The sequence below is a fragment of the Leucoraja erinacea genome, chromosome 6 (genome assembly GCF_028641065.1).
Source record: "Leucoraja erinacea ecotype New England chromosome 6, Leri_hhj_1, whole genome shotgun sequence".
NCBI lineage: Eukaryota > Metazoa > Chordata > Chondrichthyes > Rajiformes > Rajidae > Leucoraja > Leucoraja erinaceus.
In genome coordinates, this window is record NC_073382.1 from 49,328,028 (window position 1) to 49,348,178 (window position 20,151).

The 20,151-nt window shown below is 43.7% G+C and overlaps 1 protein-coding gene across 1 annotated transcript in view; it reads left to right on the top strand.

Annotated features, from left to right (window-relative positions):
- The first annotated feature begins 8,799 nt into the window (after window positions 1-8,799).
- micu2 (mitochondrial calcium uptake 2) overlaps window positions 8,800-20,151 on the top strand; it is a 285,685-nt gene continuing 274,333 nt past the window's right edge. Inside the window, exon 1 of the mRNA XM_055636971.1 lies at window positions 8,800-9,032. Within this exon, the coding sequence (XP_055492946.1) occupies window positions 8,820-9,032 (213 nt within the window). The 5' untranslated portion in view covers window positions 8,800-8,819. The remainder of the gene's footprint in view (window positions 9,033-20,151) is intronic.

Consider the following 20,151-nt stretch of genomic DNA (forward strand, 5'->3'; position numbering starts at 1 on the left):
ACACTAACTGTTCCCTAAACAAAGACAGACAGGGATTAAGAACAAAAGATTTTGTTTTTAATCCCTGGTTCTGTACCTTCAGCATTAAACATATTAAAGTCATGTTTATATTCTGTACCTGTAATATGTGAAGGCTGCTGGTACTCTGGCTCTGCTCTATTTACAATAATCTTAAGTCACTGCAAAAGGTGTTGTTGAAGAGAGACATTAGTAATCTGCAATTTCTGCCCTTGCAGAGTCCCAATGGTCAGAGACAAATCGCTATTGACTTGCAATGTAAAAAAAAGATCACAATGAATGATACTTGTGGCCACAAAAATAGCACCTCTATGTAAAATCTTGCCCCACACATAACGTTTAAACTTTGTCCCTCCCACCTTAATGTCCCACTTAGGGAACCTGATCGGAAACCTCTGGAGACTCTGTGCTCCACCCAAGGTTTCCGTGCGGTTCCTGGAGGTTCCCGGAGGTTTTTGTCAGTCTCCCTACCTGCTTCCACTACCTGCAACCTCCGGCAGCCACCTGCAACCTCAGGGAACCACTGTAACAATGGCTGATCATTCACAATCCATACCCCATTCCTACCTTTTCCCCATATCCTTTGACTCCGCTCTCTTTAAGAGCTCTATCTAACTCTCTCTTGAAAGCATCCAGATAATTGGCCTCCACTGTCTTCTGAGGCAGAGAATTCCACAGATTCACAACTCTCTGGGTGAAAACATTTTTCCTCATCTCCGTTCTAAATGGCCTACCCTTAATTCTTAAACTGTGGCCCCTGGTTCTGGACTCCCCCAACATCGGGAACATGCTTCCTGTCTCTAGCGTGTCCAATCCCTTAATAATCTTGTATGTTTCAATAAGATCCCCTCTCATCCTAAATTCCAGGGTATAGATGCTCAGTCACTCCATTCTATCAACATATGACAGTCCCACCATCCCGGGAATTAACCTCATGAACCTACGCTGCACTCCCTCAATAGCAAAAATGTCCTTCTTCAAATTTGGAGACCAAATCCTTGATGATCTAGCTGTGCCACTGTGCTGCCTCTCATTCAAGATTCAGTACCTTTGCTACTATCAGTATTTTTTCTACGCCCAGTTCATATACTATACTGTTGATTCTTGTTGAAGGATAATCAATACGCTTTGCCCTATTTGACTTAATGACAGAACGCTTCAATGTCTCTGAAGTCAATGTTAAGAGCAACCCATGCTGTCCCTCTTCTGTCAGCACCACTGCCCTGTTGTCTGGTAGGTCAGCGGAAAGGCTGAAAGTTTTAGAGGACAAAATTGGTCCAGCAGCATGTGTAAACCTCAGTGCCAACTTCTATATTCTACAGAAAGAAAGGAAAAACTAATGATAGAATGGGGCACACTATTTTTTTTAATAGGCAACTATCCATAAAATTCACTTTTCAAAAAAACAAAACACAAGAAAGGACATTGAAGTTGGCAGTTTATAATAATTATACTGAAATATCTTAGTTTAGATTAGAGACACGCTGCAGAAACTGGCCCTTCGGTCCACCCAGCGAAAACTCATGTGATCACAGGTAGAATGTACAAACTCCATTTCCAAATGAATTCAAATAAAATACATCAATGTATTTGCATAATGGATTTTGAGGAGGTAGTACACATAATTTTGTCTGAGGTCTGAAATCATAATAGCAATGTGATAAAAACCTTTTCCATTTGATCATTGAGTCATTTAAGTAGCCATGTCCATTATTTCTAATAAATTGTGGTCTTTATTCTTATTTTTATGGAGTTAACTGTACTTTGAGGTATGAATAATGTGACACTGTTGTGTTAATGCATCAGATCTTTAACATGACGATTGAATGTTTTAAGGGTTTACAAATTTCAATCTAGAAAAAAAATTGATTAGCTCAGCATTCATCTATATAAAATAAATCAAAGCATTTGTTGTCAGGATAATATGATCGAGTAGCATTGTGCCAGGGTGGTAATCAGGCTCCACTTTTTCATTATAAACGTTGTAAAAAGTTAGTTCTAGGATCAAAAGATCAGCCATACAAACTATATAGACCACAGATGTAAAGACTCAAATTAAAATTTACTTTATACATAAAGCAAACGTTTGACATGAAGCCGTGCGCCCATTTTCTTTTAATAAGGGGAGGCTTCTTTACAATAACATTAAAAAGGGAGCCCTGAAACCATCTCACTGGACAGATGAGGATTTATTCTTTTTTTTTAAGTGCTACAGTTCAAAGGAAATTTTCAAATCTGGTCTTTACTCAAAATATTCATTTGAAACTTCTTCTGAAACATTAATTTTAAAGTAACTTGTCATAAAATATTTATTGTAAAGAAACAGTTTCCAAAAATATGAATAATAAGAGAATTTAAACACCCCTATAAAAGTTAAGCCAAGTTTGACATTGATGGGACAGTCATAGAGTCAGAGCTGTGCAGCACGGAAATGCAGGCCACGCACAAGATGGAGGAACACAACCTCATATTTCACTTGGGCAGCTTACAACCCAGCGGTATGAACATTGATTTCTTTCATTTCAAGTAACTCCTGCATTTCTTAACCCCCCTCCCCATAACCCCTCCCCCCACCCCTCTCCCCCTCTCAAAGTGCTGGGCTGGAGTAACTCAATGGATCAGGCAGCATCACTGGAGAACATGGACAAGCGATGTTTCGATACGTGACCTGAATGTACCTATCCATGTTCTCCAAAGGCAGTGTCGGCTGAGTTAGTCCAGCACCTTGTGTCTTTTTTTGTAAACTGGCATCTGCATTTCCTTGTTTCGGGGTGTAAAACAAAGATTACGAGATCATTACTTCAAATTATCTTTCAATATTTGGTGGCTAAATGGCATTTTTTGATGCCATGAAATTTTTCTCTTAATGTTCAAACGCGCTTCATTTCATATCCTAATGAAAATGTCATACCTGCAAGACATGATGCTGGACCGACCTCACCATATTTTGTAGTCTGCTGCTTAAATACAGTAGTAATTTTCATCCTGCTGACTTTTAAATGAAAACCAAATTGAACCCACACCTGCATAAGGTCGAGGAAAGTTAGATGCTGCCTAAAGGAATGTGAACAGAAAATCTATTCCAGGATTATTTCCATTCAGTTCTACAGGAGTCGCTGCCTCAAAAAGGCAGCCACCATCATCAGGGACCCACACCACCCTGGTCACGCTCACATTTAATAAGAATAATAATATATTTTATTGTCATTACACGTCAGTGCAACGAGATTTAGTATGCAGCTCCAACCGATGAAAAAGAAAAGTAAAATAAATAAATAAGCTGTGTGTCGTGACCATCCGAGGGAGACAGTCCAGGGGGGGGTGGGGGGCACTCAGCAGGGCCGGTTCAGAGCCGCTATAGCTCTTGGAATAAAGCTGTTTCTGAGTGGAGGTATGGGCGTAGAAGGCCTTGTAATGTCTGCCGGAGGGAAGTAGTTCAAACAGTTCGTTACAGGGGTGTCATGAGTCTTTATGGATGCTGATGGCCTTCCTGAGGCACCGTGTGTGGTAGATGCCCTCCAAGGCTGGTAGCTCTGTCCCAAAGATCCTCTGCGCTTTGTAGACGACGCGCTGAAGAGCACTCCGTCCGTGTAGCTGAGATACCACACAGAGATGCCATACGTTAATATGCTCTCTGTGGTGCAGCGGTAGAACGTTGTCAGCAGCTGTTGGGGCAGACCAGTCTTTTTTAATGTCCTCAGGAAGAACAGTCGTTGCTGTGCCTTCTTGACCAGCGCAGCGGTGTTGGTGGACCATGTGAGGTCCTCTGAAATGTGAGTGCCCAGAAACTTAAAGCTGGACACTCTCTCCACACTTTCCCCGTAAATGGAGATTGGGGCGTATTCTCCATTATCTGACCTCCTGAAGTCAATAATCAGCTCCTTGGTCTTGGAGGTGTTTAGTGACAAGTTGTTACGTGTGCACCAGTCCGCCAGGTTCTGCACCTCCGCTCTGTATTTTGTTTCATCACCGTTGGTGATCAGCCCAATCACTGTTGTGTCGTCTGCAAACTTCACAATGGTGTTGGTGTTGAATGCAGGAACACAGTCGTGAGTGAAGAGGGAGTAGAGCATGGGGCTTAGTACACAGCCCTGTGGTGTGCCGGTGCTCAGGGTGATAGTGGAGGACAGGTGCGGGCCCAGTCTCACTGCCTGCGGTCGCTCCATCAGAAAGTTCAGGATCCAATCGCATATCGGCGAGCTGAGGCCTAGCTGGTGGAGTTTGGTGGTGAGCTTGGTGGGGATGACCGTATTGAATGCAGAGCTATAGTCAACGAAGAGCATCCTCACGTACGTGCCCTGTCTGTCCAGGTGAGTCAGGACAGTGTGAAGAGCCAGAGAGATGGCATCCTCTGTTGATCTATTTGCTCTGTATGCAAATTGATGAGAGTCCAGTGAGGCTGGATTTGATATGGGAGAGGACCAGCCTTTCGAAGCACTTCATTGGGATTGGAGTTAGGGCAACCGGGCGGTAGTCGTTCAGGTTGGTGACTTTGGACTTTTTCGGCACCGGCACTATGGAGGCTGTTTTCAGGCACGTGGGGACCATTGCCAGAGATAGAGACAGATTGAAGATTCTCGTGAATACCTCCGCCAGCTGTACAGCACAGTCCTTTAGTACCCTTCCCTGGACTCCATCCGGGCCTGCAGCCTTGCGTGGATTGATCCTACGCAGAGCGCACTGTACCTCCTGGGTGCTCAGTGTTAAGGCCTGTCCCTCCGCCATGGCCGGGGTTATACCACTCCTGGTGGTGTTGCTAGTTTCGAACCGGGCAAAGAAGGTGTTCAGTTCGTTGGCCAGTGTGATATCACCGTGGGGGCAGGCGGGGCTGCTCTTGTAGTCAGTGATGTCCCTGACACCCTGCCACATGCTTCTGGTGTCCGCGGCATTGAAGTGTTCTTCTACCCTTTGCCTGTGGATGTCTTTGGTCTTTTTTATGCCTTTGTTCAGGTTCGACCTGGCCGCACTGTAGGCAGAAGTGTCCCTGGGTTTAACGGCATTGTTGCGTGCCCTTAGCAGATCCTTAACCTCCTTGTTCATCCAGGGTTTCCGGTTTGGGAACATCTTTATTTGCTTGTCCACTGTGACAGTCTCCACACAGCAGTTGATGTAGGAGAGCACAGTGGATGTGTACTCCTCCAAGTCTACCTCTGTACCACTGATAGCCTGTTGTGCAAACAGGTCCCAGTCGGTGCGATCAAAGCAGTCCTGGAGTTGTAGAGTGGCGTCCTCGGGACATATTTTGACCGTCCTTATTGCAGGTTTGGTCTTGCGGATGAGGGGTTTGTATGCAGGCAGGAGAAACAGTGAGAGGTGATCGGATTGCCCCAGGGATGGGCAGGGGAGAGCTCTGTAAGCGTCCTTGATGTTGGTGTACACTTTATCCAGCGTGTTTGAGCCCCTGGTAGGGCACTGCACATGCTGGTGGAATTTGCAGAGTGTGGCTCGTAGGTCGACCTGGTTAAAGTCCCCTGCAACAATGAAGGCACCGTCGGGGTGAGCATCCTGCTGCTTACTGATGGCCGAGTGCAGCTGTGCTAGTGCTAGGTTAGCATTAGCCTGTGGTGGGATGTATATGGCCATGATGATAACCACAGTAAACTCCCGAGGCAGGTAAAATGGCCTACATTTAAGCAGTAGGTATTCCAGGTCTGGGGAACAGTAGCTCTCTACTGCAGTGTGGTTGGTGCACCAGTCATTGTTGATGTAGATGGAGAGCCCGCCACCCTTGCTCTTACCGGAGTCCTTTGTTCTATCAGCACGATGCAGTGATCGATTGGTTAGGTCCACAACCCCATCGGGAACCAGCGCGCTGAGCCAGGTCTCTGTGAAGATCAGCACACAGCAGTCTTTCAGGGATCGTTGGGTGCTGAACCAGAGCCTTACCTCATCCAGCTTGTTGGTGAGTGACCGGACCGAATTTCAATCCTGCCATCAGAAAAAAGCCTGAAAACTGTAACGTCCAGGATCAGGAGCAGATTCTTCGCAACAACCATCAGGCTTTTAAACACCTCCAACTAAGTTTAGAACAACATAGACTTGGGCATGCATTAAAAAAAAAATTGTCTTTGTACTATGATTGTTTGTTTGTTTTTTACATACTGGACTTTTTTGTTGTTTATTATGGTGTTCACAGAGTAAGACGAGAGGCTGGGCAGGATGGATTTTATTCCTTGGAGCACAGGAGGCTGGGGGGTGATCTTACAGAGGTGTATAATATCATGAGGGGAATAGATATGGTGAAGGTACAGAGACTTTTATGCAGAGTAGGGGAATCAAGAACCAGAGAACATAGGTTTAAGGTGAGAGGGGAATTATTTAACAACTGGGGGGAGGAACAACGTTTTCACACAGTGGGTTGTGGGTATATTGTATGAGCTGCTGGAGAAGATAGTTGAGGCAGAAATTATAACAACATTTAGAAGACATTTGGATAGGTGGGACTAGTGCAGATGGGGCACCTTGATCGGCATGGGCAAGCTGGGCCGAAGGGACTGTTTCCATGCTGTATGATTTTATGACTCTGAATTTCACCCTAAAATGTCCTGATGTCCTTCAAAGATGTTTGGTCATTCAAAACAATTGACAAAGAGTACGTTAAGGCACAAGGGATTCAATTTAGTGTTGGTGAACGGTATCAAAAACTGTCCGGGGCGATATGAGGCAGAGGTAGTGGTGGAAAGTTGTTTTTTCTGGAAATTTGTAACAAGTAGTGTACTCCGGAGATAGGTGGTGGCGCCTTTGTTGTTTGTATTATATATAAATAACTCGCATAAGAATGTGGGAGGGGGTGATTAGTACGTTTACAGAAAACTGGTGGAGTCATAAATAGCAAAGAAGATCGTTTAAATATACAAGGGGACATAGATCAGCTGTAATGTTAGGGCAGTGTTGTTGGCAGATGGAATTTTATCCAGGTAAAGCCCCTTGAGAAGTCAAATTCTGATAGGACATATATAGGAAAGTTTACACAAAAAAGCTGGAGAAACTCAGCGGGTGCAGCAGCATCTATGGAGCGAAGGAAATAGGCAACGTTTCGGGCCGAAACCCTTCTTCAGACGGAAAGTTTAGTTTAGTTTAGAGATACAGCATGGAAACAAACTCTTTGGCCCATTGCTACACCAGCCAGCCATCACCCATACACTAGTTCTACGCTACTCACTGGGAACAATTTACAGAAGTTAATTAACTTACGAACCTGCACGTCTTTGGAATGTGGGAGGAAACCGGAGCACCTGGTGAGAACCCACACGGTCACAGGGAGAACATATAGGGTCTGTACAGACATCACCCATCGTCAGGATCGAAGCTAGGTCTCGGGCACGGTAAGGCAACTACTCTACCGCTGTGCTACTGTGCCGGCCAAGGGACTTAAAGAGTGGTGATGTATTCTCTAATCTGTACCTTGGGGTGCAAGTCCATAGTTCCATGAGAGTGGTGACACAGGTGGATAGGGAGGTGAAAAAGGCAATGGTATGCCTGCCCTTGTAGGACAAGACATTGAGTATACAATTTGGGATATCATGTTGCAGTGATACAAAACATTGCTCAGAGCATCATACACAGTTCTGGCCAGCCACCAGACTAATGATAGTGATAGTGGCCTCATTAACATTGGTGAGACCAAGTGTAGACTAGGCGAACATTACACCAAAAAGTTCAGAGGTTTTTACATTTGACCGCTAGCCTCTGTGGAGTTCATCAAGGCTTACCGGATCTCCCGGTTACCAACCATTTTACCTCCACTTCCCATTCCCGTAATGACATTTCTGTCCTGGGCCTCTTCCATTGTCAGAGTGTGGCCACATGTAAACTGGAGGAACAGCACCTCATATTCTGCTTGGGTAGCTTGGAATCCAAAGTTATGAATATTGAATACTCCAATATTAGGTGACCTCTAATAACCCACCCCTCCCCCTTCCCTTTCTCCCCCACACTCCCCTTTCTTCCTCCACCCGTCTCCCTTGTGCCTCACCTGGACTCGTATCTATTTTGCTGCACCTCCCCTCCCTCCACCTACATTTCTTCCTCTAGCATCACAATCTCAACTCTCCAGTCTTTTCGTCCCACACTTTCTGTTTTTTCATCTCTGTCCTTTGTCAAACAATCAGCATGTCAAAAAAAAATCCCTTGCCTGAATTCACCTATGACCTGCCATGCTATGCCCTACCTCTCTTCTCTTCCAGTTTTCATCCACACCCCCATCAGTCTGACGAAGGGTCCCAACCCAAAACACCACCTATCCATGTTCTCCACCAATACTGCCTGACCTGCTGAGTTGCTCCTGCATCCCTACTGTGTTTTTTTGCTCTATGACTCTAAATATGAATATAAATTTATAGGCCATTTCATGTAGCAAAGGTAAGCTGGGAAACTTATTTCTCTGCTCAATTTCTGGTTAAAACTTGAATATTATACCAATATACTATGAGTTATTTGTTTTCTGAAGACATATATATGCAAATGGCAGGAGATCGCATAGATACATGGGCTATTGGCATGAGATTGCACAGATATATATGCAATTGGAAGGAGATCGCAAAGACATAGTAGGAAATTACAGAGATATATTGGCAGGAGGTTGCACAGGGATACATAGGCAATTGGCAGGGAGTTGCACAGAGATACATAGGCAATTTGCAAGAGGTTTCATGAAGATACATTGGCAGGAGGTTGCATAGAGATACATAGGCGATTGGCAGGGGAATACCAGCAACCTGTGGCAGCCCAGGTGTGAAGGAGCAGCCCAGATGTTGTCCTGCCGGGAGCTGTCGCGAGATTTCCCCCAAGCTTCCGCCAAGATGGCGGCGTGGCGATGGCTGTCGCCGTTGCTGAGGGGATCGGCCGCTTCTTTCAGCGCCGGGAGGAGCAGCGTGAGCCGGACGCGGCTTAGCCCCGGGGTCTGGCTGGGGCTGGGAGTGGCCGGAGTCGGGGGCCTGGCCTTTTACGGCGGGGGGCGGCGGCGGCAATGGTGGAGCGGCCGCAGCTTCAGCGTGTACGCGGCCGTGCAGCAGGTGAGCGACTGAGGGCTGAGCCGGTGACACGGGCCGGGCGCTGCGGCCACAGGGCGAGGGCAGGCGAGGGAGGGGTGGTGTCCGGGTGGCGAGGGATGCCCCCTGCCCCATCGGGGAGGATAACAAGGCGCCGTGGACCCGGGGTTGACGGTGGCCCCTGGCGAGGTGACAGCAAACCCCCGAGCGTGACACACAAATATCTACCCAGCAACAATAAATCAGAAACTGGCAGCAACACTCACTTCTGATATCCATACACTTAAGTTGTTGATTGCGATTATTTTCAGTTTTGGTAACTGTCGCTGACAATATGCAAACTCGCACGTAGTTGGTTGTTACTAGGCATGTACACAGTGGAGAGAGATTTAGTTTTCGATTTATTATTGTCATGAATTGTTTTGCATGTTCTCCAAACAAAATCACATAATGCTATACCTAAGCACAATCAAGGCATGCTCGAGTACGACAGGTAAATTGAAGGGAAAGATACAGAGTGCAGAATGTAGTTCTCTGCAGGAAAAGGGCAGTGTTTCTGTTTATTGTGCAGTGTTTTGGTGTTGCCAAGGGAGACTAACACTCAGTTACAAAAAAATATTGATATTATTGCTTATATATTTAGCTGTCTTTCAAAAATGTACTGTGATCTATAGGCCAGAGAACCAAACTTGAAACTAACGTTCAAGATTTCAATAATGTATGCATACACCTCAATACTTCGAGAGAGTATTCTCCCCCCCCCCCTTTGCTCACCACCAGACTCAGAAACCGCTTTTTGTCCTCTGTTATCAGGCTTTTGAACAGTCATTCCATAAGCTAGGGTACTGTCGATTCACTTCTATCCCATTGTGGACATTGGACTTTGTCTACAGAACTGATCCGCTACAATGCTGAGAACTATATTCTGCACTCTGTCTTTTCCTTTGCTCTACCTGTTGTAATTAAGTTTGACGATGTTACTTATGTATAGTATTATCTGAATTGTTTGAATAGCATGCAAAACAAAGCTTTTCATTGTACATGCAACAATAATAAACCTAAACTGAGACTTTTTTCCAGTGCGAGTGAATTGCTGTTTCATCTGGAAAGGTAATTTAATCCCTGGGTCGTAGGAAAGGAAGATGTGAAAGGTGCTGCACGTCGTGTGGTTTCTTGCAAAAGTGCCATATGATAGGGATGGATGAGCAGATTAGGGAGTTACAAAGAGAGTGATCCCGACAAAAGGGGTTGAGGTCGGAAACATGTTGGTCGTGTGATCTTGTGGAAGCTGGCAGATGCTGCAAAGGATGGTGAAGTGGGAAGTAAGGACATGGGTGTTCTGTTTGAGGCTGATGTGTGAAAAATAGATGAGGTGCAATTAAGGGCACTGTTGGTTGAGGGGGAGCTATAGCGTAGTTACGGATGAATTAAGACATTTCAAAGAACCAGTGTGGAATGTCCCGTTGTTGGGGGGAAAAATGTGATAGTTGTTGATGGTTAGCCTCCTCCCGGAAATGGAGGTGGAAACATCCAGAGAGGAAAGGGAAGAATCAAAAATGTTCCGTGCGAAGGTGAGGTTGGGGTGCAAAAGTGAGGAATTTTTCAGTTCTGTGTGCTATTGCAGGAAACAACAGCAACACAATCATTGCTATATTGAAAAAAAAGTTGGGTAATGTGTCTGAGTAGGACTGAGGTAAAAACATTTCCATGTATCCCACAAAAGGACAGGCTAACGTGTGCCCATATAAGTGTTCTTAGCTGCACCCTTTGCTTGGAGAAAGAGAGTGGATTTAAAGTAGAAGTTCTGGAGTCAAAGTTGTTTCGCATGAGGAATAGTTCAGCCAGGTAAATGAGTGTATTGGTGAAGGAGAAACTAGTTGTACCTCTGTTCAAGAATCATACTTGATCTATGGATGTGTGATAAAAATGAAGATCAAATTTGCTATTATATAACGTCCAAAACTCTTTAAATCCAATTAAATACTAGTGGGTTATGGACCTAAATGTAGGGATCATAACATCTGATTCATGTAATAACAATATAATGTCTAAAACTCTTTAAATCCAATTAAATACTAATCAGTTGTGGACCTAAATGTAGGAATCATAACAGTTGATTCATGTAACAAGCTACCAAAAATAACAATGTGATACAACTGGATAAAATGAACCATTAGTTTATTAATCCGAAAAAGAGATTTTTTCGGATTAATAAACTAATGGTTCAGTAGATGTTGAGTAAATTTGGATGTTATACTGGTTTGAACTATTTGTATCCTGTTGTGAAAAGTGATAGGCAATATGCAATTACTTTCAAAACTACCCAAATGTGTTTTACTCTGTCCTCTGTTTACTATCTTTCTCGTTTAATCTTGAATGCTGTTTAAAGTGATTAAGAATTTTTTGTATGTAAATTTCATATGGACAATTAATAAATTCTGCCACTTGATTAAACACTGGGACATGAAATGAAGACTACGGATAGATAGTGCTACATACATTGACAGGATTTGGGGGTCCATGAAGTGCGTTCGACATGCAAATTAATAAAGATTAGTAAAACCACAGAGCTGAACTTCACTAGAAAGTTGAGAAGCTTAAATTTGAAGAATAATTTGAAATAATCTTATTTCAATTAAATCAAAGGAAGTTGGAAGGATTTATTGTTTCAATGGGCCAGATTTCTTTAGCTGATGCTAGTGATTCCAATTGGATCTAGTGTGGTTAGATGATTTTAAATGGCAGCAAATCCCAGACCTGTGCATACATCATCAAGCATGGAAGCCTCAGATTCACAGTTAAATCTGTCAAATTGGTCTTTTTCTAGATCAGTGAATCATCGAATTAATGCCACATACAAGTAGTGTCGCTTTCTTATACTTGGACTCTATAAAGGATAATAACAGACTGAATGTGGCTGAGCTGTTCCTATTGGTCTTTATTCCCTGTTCTTCCAAAAGCTACCAACATTATTATCCTTTCCCTAAAATATGACGGCAAGCAATTGTCTGCAATGTCCTTAGTCAATGCATTCCTTGGTGTGATACGTGGTCAAGAATAATCATTTCTTTACTTCAAGCAGTGAGGTCTGACATTTATATTGACATCATGATTATAATGAAGTAAAGTAGTCTTGGCAAAACCCAGACTTGGCATTGGTGAAGATGTTGTAGGAGAACAAGGTTTAGAGGGATGCAGGCCAAACGCGGGCAGGTGGGACCAGTATAGATGGGGCATCTTGGGCAGCATGGGCAAGGTTGGCCAAAGGACCCGTTTCCATGCTGTTTATGGCTCTATGACGCTATGATAATTGATCATTCACAGTTGATAATTCCAGCTGGGTTTTTTTGCCCGTGAATGAGAGTAAGCTGGTGGGATGGTATTTGGGTGAATTGTGAGCCTGTCCCATTTAGGTGATTTTTCAGGTGACTGTAACGGCGACTGTCATAGACGCATGCATGCACGCGCACACACACGAGCGCTGTCTGAGTGAAATTCACACGGTACAAAGCCAATGTGATTCCGACACACACCGCGATGAACAGGAAGTTTGCCGCTATAATTAAGACGATGAAAGCACAGTGTACGGGAAGGGTTACGCAAGTCCTTTAAAAGAGGGAGGAAGGGGGGAAAGAAGGAGTAGAGACAAGTTTTAAGAAGCCAGAGATACACGGCTGTGAAGCTTGGCGGACATTAACGTTACTGGTCGGTTATCCTTGGTTCTGAAAACTACTGCTTACGTTTTTTTCCCCAATGAGCCAATGAAATTCTGCACCGGCTACAACCTGTGAGAATCTATGATAACCTTCGACCTCTTGGCAACCTACTACCACCGCACCTAGGGCACGAGAATTCTCGTAACTCTCCATGGCGGCTTCATTCTGGTCACTGCTAATTTTTCAACATGTTAAAAAATTTGCGGTGACCATAATGAGGCTGCGACTAGTTCCCAGAATGCGGGAACTACTCACGACCATGAAGGCGACTACCCGGCAAACATCCGTGAACATGTGGCGACTGCATAGTCCCCTGCAGTCACCTAAAAAGTCGCCTAAGTGGGACAAGCCCACTAGGTTTCAGAATATAGGATGTATCTGAGCAGTTTTCCTCATTGTTGTTGTCTTGTTAAAAAATAACAGAGGATGCCTCATGACTCATGGCAGGCAGTGACTAGTGGGGTACCGCAAGGCTCAGTGCTGGGACCCCAGCTATTTACAATATATATTTATGATCTGGATGAGGGAATTGAATGCAACATATCCAAGTTTGCGGATGACACGGCTGGAGGGCAGTGTTAGCTGTGAGGAGGATGCTAGGAGGCTGCAAGATGACTTGGATAGGTTGAGTGAGTGGGCAAATGCATGGCAGATGCAGTATTATGTGGATAAATGAGAGGTTATCCACTTTGGTGGCAAAAACAGGAAAGTAGACCGTTATCTGAATGGTGGCCGATTAGGAAAAGGGGATATGCAACGAGACCTGGGTGTCATGGTACACCAGTCGTTGAAAGTAGGCATGCAGGTGCAGCAGGCAGTGAAGAAAGCAAATGGTATGTTAGCATTCATAACAAAAGGATTCGAGTATAAGAGCAGGGAGATTCTACTGCAGTTGTACAGGGTCTTGGTGAGACCACACCTGGAGTATTGCGTACAGTTTTGGTCTCCTAATCTGAGGAAAGACATTCTTGCCATAGAGGGAGTACAGAGAAGGTTCGCCAGACTGATTCCTGGGATGGCAGGACATTCACATGAAGAAAGACTGGATAGACTTGGCTTGTACATGCTAGAATTTAGAAGATTGAGGGGGGATATTATAGAAACTTACAAAATTCTTAAGGGGTTGGACAGCCTAGATGCAGGAAGATTATTCCCGATATTGGGGAAGTCCAGAACTAGGGGTCACAGTTTAAGGATAAGAAGGAAGTCTTTTAGGACTGAGATGAGAAAATCATTTTTTACACAGAGAGTGGTGCATCTGTGGAATGCTCTGCCACAGAAGGTAGTTGAGGCCAGTTCATTGGCTATATTTAAGAGGGAGTTAGATGTGGCCCTTGTGGCTAAAGGGATGAGGGGGTATGGAGAGAAGGCAGGGATGGGATACTGAGTTGGATGATCAGCCATGATCATATTGAATGTCGGTGCAGGCTTGAATGGCCTACTCCTGCACCTATTTTCTATGTTTCTATGACTGACTTGAGTCCATATTGTTCCCTGGGGAGCAATCCTATTTCCCCTTGCTTCCCTGTACCCCTGCAATGTATTCTCTGTGACATGTCTATCAACTGGAAGAAACCCTTGGGGTCTTGGAGAAACCATTTAGGCTCTGTGCAGAGAATACCCAAACCCAAGATTGAATCAGGTCCCTGACACTCTGAGGCAACAGTATTAACTGTTTCACCACTGTGTCAGTATGTTCAGTTCCCTGTAGTTCAGACTCACCAGAATACCTCAACTCTTTAAGGTACAACTCATCTTTATTCTTGGCACATTTGCCTTTCTACACCAGTATTCATTTCTGCTGCATTATTGTATGATTACTGCAAATAATTCCTTAGAATTGTTTATCATGAAAGCTTTCAGTATGGAACACTAATAAGAAAGAATATCTAATTATATTCCTGCTAATTTGGTGATGTGTGATTTTGTGTTGTGCCATATTTTTAAGTCAACTGAATCAAGCTCAAAAGTGGGTTTTACTAATCTGGATTAATTTGTGTAAAGGAAGAAATTGCTTGTGCAAGCCATGCAAAATATAAAGGAACCATGGTATCACGATTTCAGACAGAGCTGAGCCAAGTAATGCATGTGCCAAATATAAACTGAACAAAGATATGTGCAAACTCAAAACGGGAGTGATGATGGGATCACTGAGCTTTGATAGCTGAGAAATAAACAAGCTGTTGGGAACTTTCACTGTACTACTCAGTGAACTATTATTAATTTAACCTTTACCATGATTTTGTAAGAATGTTAATGCACAGAAGCATATGTTGTGATTTGCTTAATAAAGACAAGTTGTTAACAATAAAATCTATCTTTTAATCAACTATTTTTGCAAATTTGAAACTGATGACCTTAAAAGTAAGTGTACAGTGAAAATAAAATCAGAAATTAAAATCATAAGTGAACTGCATTATCTCAAGTAATGTGGTCGGGTACATTTCCCGATTAGTGGTCTGACACAGTATGTCTTTTATGCATGTTATTTTGAAGACTGTATTTAAATCTTTGATTTAGGCGTACATAGAATTCTGACATGAATGCAGTTCGTTTGCATTTCAGCCTACAATTGAAAATTAAAAAAAGAACATTTTAGCAAAAAACAGTGCTGGAGGAACTTGGTGGTCAGGCAGAATCTGTGGAGGGAATAAACAGATTTTTGGGCAGGAGCCTTCTTCAGATAATGGAATGGAGGGGAAAGAAAACTGGAAAAGAGAGGTTGGAGTGGAGCTAGGCCTGGTAATGGATGGGTGGATAACTTTGCAAACTTAGTAATCAAACGTGGGCAATTTTGTCCTTACATTTTCTTTAAAAAATTTTAGCATACTTTGGAATATGTTCTGTTGATTAAAGACAATACTGTTAATCAATGTTTTTGCCATGCCTAGTCATTCAAATGCTATTAAAAAAAATTAAAAAATAAAACAATTTGGGAAGGGAAATCTGCACTACCCAAGTCATTACAGTAAACTGTTAACTGGTTAACAAATGTTTGGAAATCCTATTGATTCGGTATTTGGACTGCAGGGTTCTTTTTTTTTAAAACTCATTTGTTACTCAGCTGGGTTCCCATTGCCCTGCTCCCCCTTTACAAGGGCTCCTGTTTCCCCTGTGATCCCAATTCTTGCACTCCCTTTATGCTCAGCAGGACTCCTGTTCCCCTCTGCTCCCATTTCCAGCACTTCCTTTACCCTTAATGGGGCTCCTGTTCCCACACACTATTTATCATAGCAAGGCACTGGGTCCCCTGTGCTCCCATTCCCTGCACTCTTTCAACGCTCGCTTAGCTCCTTGGGAAAAACATATAATATTATCGTACAACATCTTGGTGAAAGAAAGCGAACCATAAGTGTGTATTAATAGGACAAGCATCCAATATTCCGGAATGTCTTAAGGGTGCTAGATTAACACAGCTCTGCTGGTATTGAAGCCGTTATAAGTAAAGGCATTTTGGACATCTTTTGACAAAAGAGTTATTTGCTGAATTTCTCTGCCACAAGTGTGAGCAAATTGAACAAACAAGTAATTTTGAATAAAATGACAGTCATTCATAGGAAAAATGCAGGGACTTAAGAGAGTGGATGCTGAGCAGTCATTAATTGCTATAAACCTAAGAATGAAAACACTTTTGGACAAATATTTTATTAACTGGATAGTTTTTTCATTCTGTCTTTGTGAAACTCTGTTACAAATTCACATGAAATTAGGCATACAAGTTAAATACTTTTTTTCCACAGTGCTTTTATTATAATTGAATTCTAGACATTGGTATTACTATTGCAATATTTAACTCACTGGAAATAGAGAGAACCTCAATTCAGTCTCATGAAATTCCTTGTTCTGCTACTCATCATATGGAGCGAGAGATAGCAGCAGACATATGGTGATAATCAACACTTTCCAACTATTTCTATAAATCGTTCTACACCCACACTCGAAACACATTTTTCATTGAACTCACTGACCTACAACAAAGATAAAAATAATAATCTAAACATTCATCTATCATAACATGCTTGCCCTTGATATCTCTTAATAGAAAATATAAATTGTACATTAATTTTCAAGAAACTGGTAGAAAAATCTGAACCCAAAACATTAACCATACTCTTACAATTGCTTGGGTTGGAACAACAGATGCTAGTTTATGCTGAAGCTAGACAAAATTCTGCAGTAACTCGGCGGGACAGGCAGCATCTCTGGAGAGAAGGAATGGGTGATGTTTCACGTCGAGACCCTTCTGGGAGTCTGAAGAAGGGTTCCGACTCGAAACGTCGCCCATTCCTTCTCTCCAGAGATGCTGCTGTCCTGCTGAGTTACTACAGAGTTTGGTGTCTCCCTTACAATTGGTGTTGGACCTATTTTTGTTCTTCATAATGTTCCCGTTTTAGTTGCCATTAAATGAAAATGTTGAAACTGCTGTCAGTTTTTGACGATTAATGCGTTGATGCTGTTATCTTGGATTAATCCTGACATATTAATAACACAAAGAAAATCTCATGTTTTACTTTTACGATATTTGAATTTTTTTTCTAACATCATGCATGTAAGCCACACCTGGCAAGGAAATCATTTGTTGCTTGTCAGAATGATGCATTGTTGTAAAATCTCTGAAATCTGTCTCATTTGAAATATGTTTGTGTATAACAGAAGAAGTTTGAAGATTTATTAGATTTGTCATTTTTTTAAATATTGGAACTTTAGAAAACATTGGTACGGCTGCACTTGCAGTATTGTGTGTGGTTCTGCTGGCTACACCCAGAAGGATGTCATTGTGCTGGTGAGGTGCAGAGATGGGTTGGCAGAGTGGCACAGCAGTAGTTGCTGCCCTACAGTGCTGGACACCCAGGTTCGACCCTGACTACGGGTGCTGTCTGTATGGAGTTTGTACATTCTCCCTGTGACCACGTCTGTTTTCCCTAGGTGCTCCAGTTTTTCTCCCACTCCAAAGATGTACAGGTTTTGTAGGTTAATTGGCGGGTAAAGATTGGAAATTGTTCCTAGTGTGTAGGATGGCGCTAGTTGTGTTGGGACCATTCATGGGCGTAGTACTTGGTGGGCCGAAAGGCCTCTGTTGTATGCTGTATCTCTAAAGTAACGATTCACTAGGATATTGGCCGAATTGGAAGACTTTAGTCAAGGGGAGAGAGTGGATAGGTTGGGTTGTTTTCCCAAGAGTGAAGGAGGTTGAGGGGTGACCTGATAGAACTGTATAAGATTATGAGAGTCCTAATAGGCAGAAGTCAAAAACTTTTCCCTTTGAGGCATCAAAGAGTTTGAGAGAGGTTTTAAAGTTTTTGACACAGTGACTGGTCGATATCTGGAACCTGCTGCCAGTGGAGGTGGTGGAATCAGATGCAATTACAATGTTTAAGAGGCAAATGGACATGCACTTGGGCAGCTAATAACCCAGCGGTATTTCTCTAACTTTTCCGTCCCTCAAGAGTCAAGAGTGTTTTTATTGTCATATGATCCGGATGGGACAATGAAATTCTTACTTGCTGCAGCTCAGAGCTTATTTGTTGTTGTGTTTAATAGCCTGATGACTGTAGGGACGAAGCTGTTCCTGAACCTGGATGTTACAGTTTTCAGGCTCCTGTACCTTCTTCCTGATGGCAATGGTGGAATGAGTCTGTGGCCAGGATGGTATTGGTCTTTGATGATTTTGGCTGCCGTTTTGAGACAGTGACTACGATAGATCCCTTCGACGGTGGGGAGGTCAAAGCCGATGATGGACTGGGCAGTGGTCACAACCTTTTGTAGTCTTTTCCGCTCCTGGACGTTCAAGTTGCCGAACCAGGCCACGATGCAACCAGTCAGAATGCTCTCTACCATCCAATTGTAAAAGTTTAGGAGAATCCTATTCGTCATGCTGAATCTCCGTAATCATCTCAGGAAGTAGAGTCACTGATGTGCCTTCTTTATAATCGCATCGGTGTGCTGGGTCCAGGAAAGATCTTCGGAAATATGCACGCCCAGGAATTTGAAGATTTTGACCCTCCCGTACCATCGTTCCATTGATGTGAACAGGATTGTGGGTACTCATCCTTCCCCTACCAAAGTCCACAATCAGTTCCTCGGTCTTACTGATGTTGAGAGCCAGGTTGTTGTGCTGGCACCATTTGGTCAGTCGGTTGATCTCACTTCTATATTCTGACTCATCCCCATCTGTGATTCGTCCAACAACAGTGGTGTCATCGGCGAACTTGATGGAGTTCGCACTATGTCCGGCTACGCAGTCAAGGGTATAGAGTGAGTAAAGCAGGGGGCTGAGCATGCAGCCTGGAGGTGCTCCTGTACTAATTGTTACTGAGGATGAAGTGTTTCCGCCAATTCGTACAGACTGTGGTCTATGGATGAGGAAGTTGAGGATCCAATTGCAGAGGGATGCGCAGAGACACAGTTCCGTGAGCTCGGTAACCGGCTTGTAAGGGATGATGGTATTAAACGCCAAGCTGAAGTCTATAAACAACAGCCTGACATGTGTTTTTATTGTGCAATGCGGAGTGGGGAGCCAGTGAAATTGTATCCTCCGTTGACCTGTTGTGGCGTTATGCGAACTGTAGTGGGTCGAGGTTCTTGTCGAGGAAGGAGTTGATGTGTACCAAAGCCAACCTCTCAAAGCACTTCATCACCACAGACGTTAGTGCCACTGGTCGATAGTCATTGAGGCACATCACCTTATTCTTCTTGGGCACCGGTATTATTGATGCCCTCTTAAAGCAGGTGGGAACCTCAGACCTCAGAAGTAAGAGGTTGAAAATGTCCGCAAAATCTCCCGCAGGTTGGTCTGCACAGGTCTTGAGAACTCGACCAGGTATACCATCAGGTCCAGGCATTTTCCGAGGTTTCACCCCCCGAAGGATCTTCTGACGTTGGTCACTGTGACGGTGACTGTAATACCGTTAGGGCTAATGGGGGCTCTGGAATGCGCATCAGTGTTCTCCCTATCAAACCGTACGTAGAACGCATTGAGCTCATCAGGGAGTGATGATTTCGCCTTGTAGGAGGTGGTGGCATTCAAGCCCTGCCACAGTTGCCGAACATCCATCTCATCCTCCAGCTTAGAGCAGAAGTCCCTTTTGGCCTTTTTGATGGCCTTACCAAGGTCGCATCTGGTCTTCTTATAGACCTCTGTATCGCCAGACCTGAATGCCCGGGATCTGGTCTGCAGAAGAAGGCGGATCTCATGGTTCATCCAAGGCTTCTGGTTAGGAAACACTCGGAAGGTTTTTGTTGGAACGCAGTCCCCCACACATTTCTTCATGAAGTCTGTAATCACTCTGGCGTATTCATTCAGGTCCGTTGCAGAGACCTTGAACATTGCCCAGTCTACAGACTCCAAGCAGTCCTGGAGTTGTTCCTCTGCCTCCCCCGACCAGCTCTGTACAGTCCTCACCTCTGGGGGTGCTTTCTTCAGTTGC